The sequence below is a fragment of the Stenella coeruleoalba genome (genome assembly GCF_951394435.1).
Source record: "Stenella coeruleoalba genome assembly, chromosome: 17".
Lineage (NCBI taxonomy): Eukaryota > Metazoa > Chordata > Mammalia > Artiodactyla > Delphinidae > Stenella > Stenella coeruleoalba.
In genome coordinates this window covers 17,953,678-17,968,924 of record NC_137163.1, presented here as the reverse complement: position 1 = coordinate 17,968,924, position 15,247 = coordinate 17,953,678, and the positions used below count along the sequence as shown (strand labels likewise).

At 40.0% G+C, this 15,247-nt stretch overlaps 1 protein-coding gene across 6 annotated transcripts in view; it reads left to right on the top strand.

Moving 5' to 3' along the window:
• COL14A1 (collagen type XIV alpha 1 chain) overlaps nucleotides 1-15,247 on the top strand; it is a 249,516-nt gene that overhangs the window by 120,291 nt on the left and 113,978 nt on the right. For all 6 annotated transcript variants that reach the window (XM_079902459.1, XM_079902463.1, XM_079902460.1 and 3 more), the window contains 3 exons: nucleotides 4,585-4,707; nucleotides 6,894-7,043; nucleotides 10,162-10,278. In XM_079902459.1, coding sequence (XP_079758585.1) covers nucleotides 4,585-4,707; nucleotides 6,894-7,043; nucleotides 10,162-10,278 — 390 coding nt within the window. The remainder of the gene's footprint in view (nucleotides 1-4,584; nucleotides 4,708-6,893; nucleotides 7,044-10,161; nucleotides 10,279-15,247) is intronic.

The following is a 15,247-nucleotide window of genomic DNA, read 5'->3' as shown; positions in this document are numbered from 1 at the left end:
CATTACTGTTGTGATGCTACTTGCATGAAGATGACCCCAGAAGCTGGTGGCTTAAAACAGCAACCATTTTATTGTATTGCTTGATTTTGTGGGTCAGGATATTAGGCAAGCCTTGCTGGAAAGTCCTTCTGTTTCACGTAGTATTGACCACAGTTACCTGGTGGCTGGGTTGGTCTGGAGGGTCCAAAACAACTTTACCCACATGCCCGGCATCTTGGTGGAGATGCCCAGAGGCTGGGCCCCTTCATGTCATTTTAGCATGTTTCCATGTGGTCTTTCCAGCAAGATAGTCGTGGTTTTTACATGATGACTCAGGACTATAAGAGCAAGAGTTCCAAGAGGTGGAAAGTGGAAACTGTCAGGACAGTTAAGGGCTACGCTTGGAACTAGTACAATGTCATTTCTGCTGTCGTCTGTTGGTCAAGGTGGTCATAGAACCCAATTCAAAGACAGCATCATACCTTCCACCTCTCAATGGGAGGAAGGACAAAAAACCTGGGCTGATCTTCAGTCTACCACAGTTACTAAGCCATTATGCGTGATTAGGTGCAGAATGGTAGCAAGGGCTGAATTCTCTACCTGGGCACCTAATTATGGATTTTTTTTTTTTTTGTGGTACGCGGGCCTCTCACCGTTGTGGCCTCTCCCGCCGCGGAGCACAGGCCCCGGACGCGCAGGCCCAGCGGCCATGACCCACGGGCCCAGCCGCTCCGCGGCATGCGGGACCCTCCAGGACCGGGGCACGAACCCGCGTCCCCTGCATTGGCAGGCGGACTCCCAACCACTGCGCCACCAGGGAAGCCCCTAAGTATGGATTTTTTAATTAAGTATAAAAGTTATTAAAATTCTGTAGCTGCAAAACCCAAAGTCCTGACTCTGCTCAGCTGAGCAAATGGGTATTATTAGCTCCTCCTTCGACAGTGTTGGCATCTCCCCCTCCTCCCCGGGCCCGTGCTATGAGGGCCTCCACCCACGCTCACACCGAGCCTGCACAGTTTGCTAAATATCGTCCAGATCAGAGTATTAGCAGCCACATGAGCTGCTACGGTTATTTCCTTAGGGGTCATGTAGAAGGAGAGAAGGAAAGGGAAGAGCAGAGCAGTGGGACAGCACCGAGCTCTTCATTTCACTTTTCCCATATGTTGGCATATTGATTTGATCAGCATATTGGCATTTCCAGCATCTTTTGGTATTTTGCTGCTAAATAAACAGTTGAGAACCACAGACTTAAACAGCAATTTAAGAAGTAGTTATTCACCTAACATTTATGAAGCATCTACCATGTGCTTTTTTTTTTTTAACATCTTTATTGGAGTATAATTGCTTTACAATGGTGTGTTAGTTTCTGCTGTATAACAAAGTGAATCAGTTTTACATATACGTATGTCCCCATATCTCTTCCCTCTTGCAACTCCCTCCCACCCTCCCTATCCCACCCCTCTAGGTGGTCACAAAGCACTTAGCTGATCTCCTTGTGCTATGTGGCTGCTTCCCACTAGCTATCTTTTTTACATTTGGTAGTGTATATATGCCCCTCCTACTCTCTCACTTCGTCCCAGCTTCCCCTTCCCCCTCCCCATGTCCTCAAGTCCATTCTCTACATCTGTGCCTTTATTCCTGTCTTGCACCTAGGTTCTTCAGAACCATTTTTCTTTTTTTAGATTCCATATATATGGGTTAGCATATGGTATTTATTTTTCTCTTTCTGACTTACTTCACTTTGTATGACAGACTCTAGGTCCATCCACTTCACTACAAATAATTCAATTTCATTTCTTTTTATGGCTGAGAAATATTCCACTGTATATATGTCACACATCTTCTTTATCCATTCATCTGTTGATGGACATTATGTTGCTTCCATGTCCTGGCTATTGTAAATAGAGCTGCAGTGAACATTGTGGTACATGACTCTTTTTGAATTATGGTTTTCTCAGGGTATATGCCCAGTAGTGGGATTGCTGGGTCATATGGTAATTCTATTTTTAGTTTTTTAAGGAACCTCCATACTGTTCTCCATAGTGGCTGTATGAATTTACATTCCCACCAACAGTGCAAGAGGGTTCCCTTTTCTCCACACCCTCTCCAGCATTTATTGTTTCTAGATTTTTTGATGATGGCCATTCTGACTGGTGTGAGGTGATATCTCATTGTAGTTCTGACTGGCATTTCTCTAATGATTAATGATGTTGAGCATCCTTTCATGTGTTTGTTGGCAATCTGTATATCTTCTTTGAGAAATGTCTATTTAGGTCTTCTGCCCATTTTTAGATTGGGTTGTTTGTTTTTTTTGATATTGAGCTACATGAGCTGCTTGTAAATTTTGGAGATTAATCCTTTGTCAGTTGCTTCATTTGCAAATATTTCTCCCATTTTGAAGGTTGTCTTTTTGTCTTGTTTATGTTTTCCTTTGCTATGCAAAAGGTTTTAAGTTTCATTAGGTCCCATTTTTTTATTTTTGTTTTTATTTCCATTACTTTCGGAGGTGGGTCAAAAAGGATCTTGCTATGATTTATGTCATAGAGTGTTCTGCCTATGTTTTCCTCTAAGAGGTTTATAGTGTCTGGCCTTACATTTAGGTCTTTAATCCATTTTGAGTTTATTTTTGTGTATGGTGTTAGGCAGTGTTCTAATTTCACTGTTTAGAAATTAATTTAGCTGTCCAGTTTTCCCAGCACCACTTATTGAAGAGGCTGTCTTTTCTCCATTGTGTATTCTTGCCTCCTTTATCAAAGATAAGGTGACCATATGTGTGTGGGTTCATCTCTCGGCTTTCTCTCCTGTTCCATTGATCTATATTTATGTTTTGTGCCAGTACCATATTGTCTTGATTACTGTAGCTTTGTAGTATAGTCTGAAGTCCGGGAGCCTGATTCCTCCAACTCCGTTTGTCTTTCTCAAGATTGCTTTGGCTATTCAGGGTCTTTTGTGTTTCTGTACAAATGCTACCAGAAAACTACTAGAGCTAATCAATGAATTTGGTAAAGTAGCAGGATACAAAATTAATGCACAGAAATCTCTTGCCTTCCTATACACTCATGATGAAAAATCTGAAAGAGAAATTAAGGAAGCACTCCCATTTACCACTGCAACAAAAAGAATAAAATACCTAGGAGTAAACCTACCCAAGGAGACAAAAGATCTGTATACAGAAAAGTATAAGACACTGATGAAAGAATTAAAGGTGATACAAACAGATGGAGAGATATACCATGTTCTTGGATTGGAGGAATCAACATTGTGAAAATGGCTCTACTACCCAAAGCAATCTACCATGTGCTTTTAAATATAAATTAAAAAAAAAAAAAAAAGCAGGCAAGAGTGGTTTAAAAGTAGCATAGTAAATTCTGCTCTTCAGAGTTGGTTTTGGATTTTGTTATTTAACACTCTAAAATTCCATAAAATTACCTTAAATCCACCACTGCTGGGGGGAGGGGAGGAAGGCAGTGGGAAGGCAAAGGGGCTCCATCAAGGCTGATGACCTGGACTCGAAGAACCACTTTTAACTTTCACATGTTCAAAATTAGCATAATTTGTATATGTGGGTTCTAAAAAATACAACGAAGTAATGAGTATAACATAAAAGAAGCAGTCTCAAGGGTATAGAGAACAAACTAGTGGTTACCAGTGGTGCAGGGGGGGAAATGTAGGGGTGAGGCGGTGGGAGGTACAAACTATTGGGTGTAAGATAGGCTTAAGGATGTCTTGTAGAACACGGGGAATACAGCCACTATTTTGTAATAACTGTAAATGAAAAGTAACCTTTAAAAATTGTATAAAAATTAAAAAAATTTAAAATAACATAATTTGTAAGAGAGTTCCATGATACACTCACACAAATAAAAACTATTTAAAGACTATTACTATAGAAATATGACTTAAACTTCATTACGGAAATACTATCACATTTAACAGTATCTTTACAGTAAAATTATTTCAAACTGTGTCCTTTGAAATAAGTTTGGATGGTCCACATTTTTTAAGCAGTGGTCAACACAACTAAATTCTCAACAACAAAGTGATAATGATAATATCCATCAATATTCACAGTATTTTACAAAGGTCCTTCATATAAATGGCTTTAATGTTTTGATAAAAAAATTGATGGATGATGATACAAAGTTTCAAAAAATATAGGTAATGTGAAGATGAAAGCAAAAAAAATCATCAGCATCTTACCTCTGAGAATTACCATCATTACTATTATCTAATCATCCTTGATATGGCTGTACAAACATCCTTTGACAGTGAAACAGAGTGGTGTGTCAACAGAAATTTTTTAATAAACACTACTCAATTCAGTTTTACTTAAAAGTAACTGAAGAAGAAGGAACCCAAATTTCACTGAATGAACTGCTGATCTTCAGAAAACAGTGTTTTACCACAAGAACAATTATTTTCTATTATTTAATATTTAACACAACCATGGATTCTCAAAGCCTTCTTACCATGTGTTTTAGCACATTTCCCTTGTAAGTATTTTTAACATTGTGGGAAGATATCTTAGATTTTGTTAACCACAGGGTAGGTTGTAAAGATGGAAACCACACTAAACCCCCTTTTTTCATTTTCCTTCCTGCCCAGTGCCACCTTCTGGTCCCCAAAACTTACAGGTTTCAGAAGAATGGTATAACAGATTGCGCATTACGTGGGATCCCCCATCTTCCCCTGTAAAGGGCTATAGGATTGTCTACAAACCTGTCAGTGGTAAGTCACGCTTTTTAAAAAATTATTGTCTTTCAAGATAGGTTATTTTTGTTTTTACTTTCTATGTTTGGTTTCATCTTTGGCTTTAAGAAATGGGAAGAGTCTCTTACCATTTTGGAAAAAAAAAAGGCTTTGAACTTATGACCTTACGTAAAAATAACTGATACGCTAACGAGCAGAATATATACTTAGTTTACACCTGACCTAGACACACCCCAGACAAGGAGCTGCCTAAACCGACCTTGACCCCATAGCAGTAGGAAGCTTCTAGGGCTCGATGAGTATTTGGAATCTGTAATCTCTAATTCCTCTTCTACCTCTTCTTGAATTAGTTGGAAAAACTCCATTTACCAACTTCTCAGTCTCCTTATTTTGGAAACTACGTTAAGGTATAAAATTCATCAGAGCCCTAAGATTGTGGTAGTAAAAGGCTTTCTCATAAACCTCTCAGCCACCTTGATCACCTCTGTCCTTACTTCCCACATCATTATTTCCTGAAGGCAGGAGAATGACCCAGATGGGGGAGATTGTACCCTTGGTCCATCTGCCCGTGGGGACCATGTGCAACTTCACCTGTTACAGTATCATCTCCTGACACTGAGTATTTTCATGAAGTTTAAACAGGAGGCTAAAAATAGATATTATAAGAGTCTTCTCAGTTTTCTGGACCTGGGCCTTCAGTACTCCAATTGTTCAGCAGGAAAGGGTTCTCCTATTATTTCTCTTGATTTGGCAGGAAAATTTAAAAATCATCCTCTGGGTCATTAAAAAGCTCTTTCTGCCCTCAAAAACTCTGTGAGTCTCAATCTGTCATCTGAGATGTAGCTCTTGCCTCTGAAACACCTTCCAGACTTTTCTATTGTGTCCCATTATCTAGGTCCATACAGTTAAAATACTCCACCTCCAATTTCTCCAGACAAACATATCTATGAACCATAAAAATGAAAGAGCAAGAATATACCATGAATGCACTAGCTTGCTCAAGACTGATGCCTTGGGATCCAACACCAACTTTTTTGTTTCTTTTCTTTAGGCCTGAGGCACGTGTTCATTTGCAAAACAGCCCTGCTGAATTTATTCTTTGGACCATTCTATAAATACTTAGCAGATTTTCTGAGGGAAAATAGCTTTGTTTTAGGCCAGTGGTTCTTAACTGGTACAGTTTTGCTGCCCAACAGAGATATTTTGGTTGTCTACGTTCTGTCCCAACTTGGGGTGTAGGGAGTTGCTATTGGCCTCTAGCAGGTACGGTTAAGCATCTTACAAGTCAGTGTAGGCAACTTACTCCCCCATAGCTCCAAAATAAAAAATTATCTAGCCCAAAATGTCAACAGTGCTGAGGTTGAAAAATCCGGTTCTAGGTCAAGTGGAAGAACTGTATGATGTCATTTGCATTGAGAGTTGGGGGTGTGGGAAAATCTCTACTGAGATAACACATACATACAGAAAAATATAAATATATTGTTGGAAGGAGGGGGTTCTGGAGTAAAGTGATAAGTATTTTAGGACCTTATTAAGTCAAAGCGCTCAAAGAATGAGCACATAGGGGAAGAGGCAGGAGGTAAATACACTTGTATAGGACATAGCATGGAGTGTTTTTAATGATCAGAGATTCCGCTGGGTTGAAACAGAGATGAAAATGTAGAAGCCCAAAGAAGCCAGATAGTCAAGGGCCTTGGAGTACAAGTGTCATCTGTCTGGTCTTAAAAAGCATAAGAGGAGTGGATAAAGCCCATGATGGTAACATATATGCTGGTCCCCCATGTGGCAAGGTATGGCATAGCGTCCATGATAAAATTTGCTGCTAAGGCCACTTGCATGCTGTCCGGGGACAAAGCTAGGTACCTGAGGTGGGGTAACTGAAAATGACTTCTGTTTAGCACATGCCCCAAAGCCTATGACAACGATAGGAGCTCCACTGTGAAGGCCTCGCACTATGGTGGGTGGTGGATTGCGGGGTGGGCCAGCTTCTTCAAGTACCAGGGGAAGAACTAGTTGCCTAAAAAGAGCCTTAGGCTGGGAGTCAGGTATGTAAGTCTTGGAGCTAAATGGGGCTAGATTCAAACCCCAGCTCTGCTGTTTGCCTTTGGGACAATCTGAAACACAGTGGAATAAGTACTGTTACTTCAGGAGTGTTTCCATTTTTCCACATTCTGTTATAACTGAAATACACTCTTTCTTCTTAGTTGCTGGCCCAACGCTGGAAACATTCGTAGGGGCTAACATCAACACCATCCTTATTACAAACCTCCTCAGTGGGATGGACTACAACGTGAAAATATTTGCTTCCCAGGCCTCAGGTTTCAGCGACGCTCTAACAGGCGTGGTGAAAACACGTAAGACTGATGTCCTGTCACTTCAGCCCCTGCATGTGGTTTTGCTGCTTTGTTTTCCCTATAACTCAACCCCTGCTTCAACTTGGCGGTTGGTTTTTCTTTTCCTCAGCCTTGCCCTTTCTGGATGGTGTTTCGTGGAAAGAAAGGTGTGCTCCTTACTCAGGGCTATAGTTCAGAGTCCTGGTTGGCAGACGGAATGTCAGAACCTGGCATTCCAATATATTTGATGGTCGTGGATGGGATTTCCTTCTGGGAAGTCTTTGCTGGTATTTTTCAAATTAGGTGAAATTTTCCAACCAACCTGTATAGCCTGATGTGGCCAAAACCTATCAAAGTTGAGCCGGGGGAAATTTGCCTTTTCTCAAAGCCTTTGCCCCTCCTCTCTCTCTCTCTCTCTCTCTCTCTCTCTCTCTCTCTCTCTCTCTCTCTCTCTCTCTATCTCGCGTGCACACACACACACACACACGCACACACACACACCCCATCCGTAAAAGATACTTGCACCACTCAAAAGACTTCCTTCTCTATCTTTGAAGGGTTTACATGCTGTCTGCTCACCATCTGGGACTTCTCCTTGGCATGCACCACTTGCAGACACCCATGGCATAATACAGTGTTTTCCAACTCCAGCACATATGTTCCATATTCCTGACGTTTGTTATGCTTCCACACCATCTGTTTAATATATTTCTTTAAATGGACTTACAGTTTCTGTTTTTTTTTTTTTACTTAAATGCTTTTAAAACCCACAAATTACTCTAAACAGAAAACCAGTATTTTCAATACACGTTAAAGGTTAATACATAAATGACCAAAATAAAAAGGGTTTGGCTGTGTGATCACTGAAATTATCCTGAGTGCTATCAACAGTACATGCCCCATACTCGAGAATGATCATCATGGTATAATCAGAAGTATAAACCTTAAATCTCCTACTTATTAGCTAAGGCCTTGAGCAAATTACTTAACTTCTCTGAGCCTAAATTTTCTCAACTCCGAGATGAAGACAATCATAACTGTTTACAGGCTGCTTGGCAGGATTAAAGAGATAATGTATAAAAAGTGTCTACCATATGGCAAGCACTCAATGAATAGCCACTATTATTATTGTAATAATTGTGCTTTATGCATTTGGGCCATATCTCACTCTGACTGCTAATCAAAAAATTAATCCGATAAAAGGAATTTGTAAGGATGAGGCATATATTAGACCAAACCCCAAGCCACCTATATCTGGCAACTATGTTTTATATAGGGCCTATCCTTTCATTAGAGAAAGCTTCCTGAATTCTCTTTTATGGAATATATTTAGATTTTAAAGGCTAGATATGGAATCAGTTTAATCTCAGAAGAAATAGTCTCTGTCTTCAACAGACCTAGGAAGGCTTTGGCCTGTGGTTCTGATCTCGTACTTGGCTGTTGAAATGATACTGTTTTAGGTACTACTGTAAACTGCAAGTAATTTCCCTGTGTTGTGCCATTATAACAACCCCTCAGTCCCTCCGTAGGAATAGCTTGGAGTCCCCTGTGCATTTCCCTACCCTTTCTTACCTCTCTCCTCTAGTTTATCTTCATTTTCCTCTCCAGATTACCCTTTCTGTTTGTGCCATGTTTTATGTCCATGATTTTCTATTGGTCTTTCTTCTCCTTACTCTTTCTTGTCTCTTTTTATCCTCCTTTCTCTGCTCCCCTCTTTCTTCTGTTTCATCCCTCTTCTCCCCTTTATTAAATGTGGTGATTATTCCAAATATATTTTAAAAGACTGAGGGTATTGAACTGTTTTATAGTCTACCCTTAAAGTAAAAATTAGATTGGCTTATTATTTGTTTTCTCTCTTTCTCCCAAGCAAGATAAAACCCCATACAATGGCAAATAAATTAATTCAAGGTGTTTTTAAAATTTAGTGTGGTTATATAAATCGTTATTGATTTCCTTTTTTCTTGGGGGGAGAGGGTTGTTTAATTGGCCTTAGGGAAGAAGGTTTTCCCTTGCTGACCTAACAGAAAGGAATAATGTCAACATGCAAACTGATTAGTCTAGATTATCTCTACTGTCTTGAAAAGTAATTATAAGCTATTTTTAAACTTTATGAAGTAGCTAAAAGAGAGGGGAAGTATGAGGAAATGATGTGGATGAAGTCAGAGGTCATTAGAGAAAGTAAACATTCTTAATTTTCTGCTCTTTCTGCTTGGCTCTAAGTGATAAACACTGAATGTTTAGTCCTCTGTTGTATTGGAGAAACAATATTTTTACTGCTTCCCCAAATAAACTCCCTGTGAATCATTTTTGAATATCACAGCGTTTGCTCTAAGAGTATAAGAATCTGTGTATTTCTTTTGATTATTTTTTATCTGTGTAAAATCTTTCCTTTTTAAATTTTCAAATACGTATCCATTGTCATTCAATCATGTTTTGAAGACCAGTCGGTGTGAACTGCTTCTGTCTGAATAAGACTTCCCCTTTGTCTGCTTTGCTCTTCCCTTTCATTTAAACCATGACTATCTTTCAGTGGTTGATGAGTGTATATCGTATTAAACGTTTTTATTATAAAAGTATTATATATTAATTGTGGAATATTTGAAAAGCAAACATAAATAAAGAGGAAAGATTTAAAATCACCCATAAGTTTACTACCCTTGCTTCTGGTCTTTTCCAGAATATATATTTTCTTTTGTGTTTGCAAATAGCAGACAGACCCTATCATACATCATGTTTTGCAACTGGTTTTTTTTTTTTTTTTTGGGGGGGTACGCGGGCCTCTCACTGTTGTGGCCTCTCCCGTTGCGGAGCACAGGCTCCGGACGCGCAGACTCAGCGGCCATGGCTCACGGGCCCAGCCGCTGCGCGGCATGTGGGATCTTCCTGGACCGGGGCATGAACTCACGTCCCCTGCATCGGCAGGCGGACTCTCAACCACCGCACCACCAGGGAAGCCCGCAACTGCTTTTTTAAGTTATAAAATAGTTAATCTTTTGTGCACTAATTTATTGTGACTTTACAAATTTCCCACCACTGGCTACGGAAATTTGAATTCGAATTTTACCATGTTAATTCAGACTTGGGGACATTTGTGGCATTGTCTGCAATATGACATAGTTATGTTTCTATTTCACTACAGTGTTTTTGGGTGTGACCAATCTTCAGGCAGACCAGATCCAAACAACCAGCGTGTGTGCTCGCTGGCAGGTGCAACGTCATGCCACTGCCTACAGGATAGTTATTGAATCCCGTCAGGGTAAGTGCAATCCATCACATATGTTTTTGTCAATACTCATGTACTCTGTGCCAATCACTGTGGACAACACACAAGGAACATTAGACAAAAGCATTCTTTTGAGGAGGCAATATTATGTTATGGATCGTGCAGGGGTTTGGAATCAGGACGGCTGGTTAAGCCAATTTTTTAACCTCTCCAAACCTCCATTTTCCCATCTGTAGTTAATGGGTAGAACCATAGTGCTGATCTTGTGGCATTCTGCTAGGATTAAGCTGAGAGAATCCCTGTAAAACATTTACAACAGTGCTTTGCACGTATTAAGCACCCAGGAAATGTAAGCTGCTATTGGTGATAGGAGCTGAATAGGCAGGACTGGTAACATATGTTAAAATTATATGGCGCTGTTATGTTGGTCTTTACTCCATGGGGATCTAGGTTTGACTCTAATGTTTTTCTCAGTGATTTTTTTTTTTTTTTTTTTACTTTTGCGGATAATTGATGAGCAGCAAACCCTCATTCAGGAGATGATATGAGGTATCTATGCTATCATGGACGGGTTCTTCAGCGTCACGGCTCTCAAGTACATCTACAATTTGGGACTTGGCTTCAAAGTTGAAACACTAAAAATGTCTGCTTATTTTCACTAAAAGTATCAAGAAGAATGACAAAAGACTGACTCCCCAAAAATGAGTTTATAGGGACCATTAATCCTCTTTTCACATTATCAGCATGAGTAATATTCAGAAGATGAGATCCAATAATGAAAATTACTTTAATCAGATTTGTATTATCAGTAGAAGAGATGCGTCTTGTTATTTTGGGGGAGGACATAGACACTAGAGAATCCCAGATGATTTTTTTTAACCTTTCAAACTTGCTAATAAGATCGTTAAATATTTTTTCTTTCTGGGTAAATGATCATGGTTTCCCCATTTGAAAAAGCAGAAAGAGCTAATTTTTCGGGTCTGGATAGGACTGAGTTTAGTTCGTAGCCCACATCCCTGGCTATAACTACATTCAACATGCAGAAATCCCACTTTTGATCCAATCCAGAAAGTGGAAAGCACAGTTTAGTAGAGTGCTGAGAGTGTTTGGAAATATGCTGAAAATACGAGAATAGGAGATGAGAACAGGAGAAGAGATTCCTGCCAACACCAGCCAAGGCATTGTCTCCGCAGGCGTGCTTAAGCTATTAATTCCTTGATTCCCTGCATGTGATCCCATAAGGGTCTCTTTAGCCAGACTGGCTAAGCTTACGGGAGTGGCTTTAATCTGGAATAAACATTGAATAAGGGAAAGTCAGGACAAACCATATGGGTTTTATGGTGGTTTTATGTGATTTATGGGATGCTTAAGCAGAATTAGATGAAAGATATGCAAGTGTTTGAGAAACAACTATAAATCTTGAGGAGTTATGTTTCATTTATCTTTTTAAGGCTAGCTAAGTCGCACTTTAATATAGAACGGTTGACATTTATCACATTTTGGTGGTATTTGTTAAGCTTTAACAAAATAGTAGCTATAAAAATCACACTTCCAAACTACTCCAGAATATTTTTATCTTTTATATCATTTAAGAAGTTGGCATTGAGACATAGGTTCCTGTAGATATTCACTGGCTTTCATTAAAAATTATAATTATATAGATTGACATAAAGATATCAAAACTGTCTATCACGGATTAGTGAAATCCATCAGTTTATTATTATTATTTTTTAATGATTTTACTTTGGCATATTTGCAAAATGGCACTGGGATTCTTATCAGAGGATGTGATTGACGGGTCTGATAACATTGATCTGGTAATTTAAAACCTCAGTATGCTCTTTCTGATGCCAAGATTTTTACTAGCAAAAAATGCAAGTCCCTATTTCCTTCTTCCAGTTAATTTGTACTCTCCCAGGATTGTTTTCAGGCTGCCAAAAACCTCTTTGACTGAGCCTCAACAGTCTCAATTCAATAGGAACGGACAAAAGTGTTGCTCAATTTATTTTTCATCAGCACTTATAGCTGAGAGATTTATAAGCCCAGTTAGCCTACATCTTACTCACTCAGGTGTCCAACTGAATATTATTAACCAACTGGACAGCAACAGATTCTAATGGATGTTTGGGGTGGGGAGTTAATGTGGGGAGAGCAGTAGGGAATATGTTTAGACATTTTAACTTACACAATTTAGGTCAGGGAATAGTCTTTCCACATTGGAGTGGGGAAGAATTAGGTTGAGTTTCTTTATCTCACAGAGAAATGTGATCATTATCCTGATCACTGCTTCGAAGGACTTGTGATCAGATGCCCCTTCTTCCATGGGCTCATAAGTCCCAGGGCTCCCGCTGTTTTAACTCTGTAATATCTCCCACTGGCTACATATGCTACCTCTGCAGAAATTTTAGCCCTTCCCCCTCAATCAGAGGAGAAACTAGAGAGAAATGGGACCCAATTCCTCCATGTGATGGAGGAAAGCCTCATCCCAGGCTGGCTTGTTTATGAATGTCTCTGCTAAACTCCTACTGTTTGACAGGTAGTTTTCTCAGTGTGTGTGTGTGTGTGTGTGTGTGTGTGTGTGTGTATTTCCCATGGTCTGATCAGTGCACTTTTATCCTGAGGTGAAGTCGGTGGGTTTGCGTCTGCTCTGACCACAGCTGCTGGTCAACTTTCTTCTCTGGGCTTCAGTTTCTCCTAAATGACTTCTTTTGAGGCTTTCACCTGAGGTAATACCTGTAAATTTCCAAGGTTTTGTGAATAAAGCAGCAAGGCCGTATCATTCAGGTTTGCTTGTTTTGTTTGGGAATGGTAGAAACACGAATAAAAGGGACTTAAGCGAAAGGGTCAATTTCTTGGCTAACATACTGAGAAGTTCAACAGTATCTGGCTTTAGGCATGTCTAAATCTAGGTGTTCAAACAGTTTCATCGAGATGAAGCCTTGCTCCATGCTTCTGCTCTGCTCTCCTCTGCCTTCGTTCTCAGCCAGATTGTGAGTTGGCCCCAGTCTAATCCAAATTACATACTCGTAGCTTCCAGCTTAATAGTTTTACTGAAAAGAGAACTCCTCTTTCTCAATTATTCCTACAAAAGTCCAGGAACTGAGTTGTATTGGCCTGGTTTGGGGTCACATGCTCCTAAATCTGTCATTCAGTTCAAGGGCATGAAATAAAATTATGGGTGAAACCTGGTTACTTCCCAGCCCTGTGTCTGGAGGGGGAGGTGGATGTTCTTATTCAGTCCTTTCCAAATCAAAAAGACTCAGAGCGGGGAGGAATGGAGTCAAAGAAAGAAAGTTTAGATGCAAGACAGGCAAAAACAACAGCTGTCCTCTACCCGTGTAAATATTTTGACTTTTTTTTTTTTTTTTTTTGCGGTACAAGGGCTTCTCACTGCTATGGCCTCTCCCGTTGTGGGGCGCAGGCTCAGCGGCCATGGCTCACGGGCCCAGCCGCTCCGCGGCATGTGGGATTTTCCCGGACCGGTGCACGAACCCGTGTCCCCTGCGTCGGCAGGCGGACTCTCAACCACTGCGCCACCAGGGAAGCCCTTGACATTTTTTAATTGCCAATAAGGAGAAAAAGAAAGGTTACCAAAAGAATCAAGTCCTCTCAAGAGAGACTGAATTCAGATCTGCTTTTGAGTCAGTCATCCACTTTCCAAATTAAATTGTAGGCTTTTGGTTAATCGTAGGACAGACCAAAGTCAGAGACTTTGGGGTGGTTTTGAATAATTCAGGACCCCATGAGAACCTCCGTTTGTTCTGCAGATGCTCAAGAGTTCTGTCTCTCTGTCCAGCTGTTTCTGAGTTGAAGTGACACCCAAGGATGAATGTAGTTTTTCCCTTCAAGTTCATGTATTTATACACCACATGGACCACAATACTGTATTCCCTCCCTAATCGCATTAACTTGGTGACTTTCTTTTTAGCCTGATTTTTTTACGTTTCAAAGGATGCTCAACTTGTCTTCTATCTTTAGATACCAAAATGTCAATTCTGCTGTGTCATCCGTTAACAAGAATAGAGAATTGCAGCATAGTGGAGAGCCTACCTTATCAGGGAACAGATCCCCCCAAAATGATCATATGAAACAAAAACCTATTCTCAAGATTAAACTTTTTTTGAAGCAGTGATATTATGCTTGGGGGTCAGGGTATTTGAAAGACCTGGAGAGTGGAAGCATATATCATCAAATTCCAGCTGACTATCCTGGATCCTGGATATTACTTGCTTGTGGATCTCAGTAACCACTCATAGGACATTTTGGGGAGTCAATTTGGTGTCATGATGATCACTATGACAGTAACTCAGAGAATATATTTAGCCTTGCTTCATAAGAATGAATGCACAATGACAGATTTTTTCCCCCATTCCAAAAAAATAAATTTAATTCCTGGCTTTTGGCACAAGGTGTTGAGGAAATTAATCATCATTTGATTGCGTTAAATGTTTTTCTTTAAGGCAAAGCCATTAGACCTGAATCACACATGCCAAAAGCAACATGGATACATCCCCATTCATGTAACCCTTCATTAGCACTGGGATCAAACTGATACTGTTTCCCATTAATTTTCCTGTATCTGTTCCAGTTTTCCAATGATTTGTAGATTTTTTGTTTTTGGTTTTGTAGTAGTAGTGAAGCCCATTTGTATTCTATTGTCAAGGGTCTGTGACATGGGTATTCATGAGAAATAGAGGAAATGACAGAAAAGTGCATTTCTAGGATTGATTCCTGGAGAGTCCTGGAAGCTTTTATGGAGATAGAGAAAGATGATCTATGCATGGATTTGGGAAATGTTTGTATTACAGGTGGCTCACAGAAGCTTGCAGGAGGCTCCAAAGAGTGGTTAATGGTCAGAAAGAAGCAGCTATTATGGGGTTCTGAGCCTGGGAACCACAGACTGAACTTGGACATCAGCAAAGCAGAGGGCAGGCTTTACTGATACTTTCTTACTATTAAACTCCTTTCACAGCAATACATAATCTCACAAACACCTTAACAA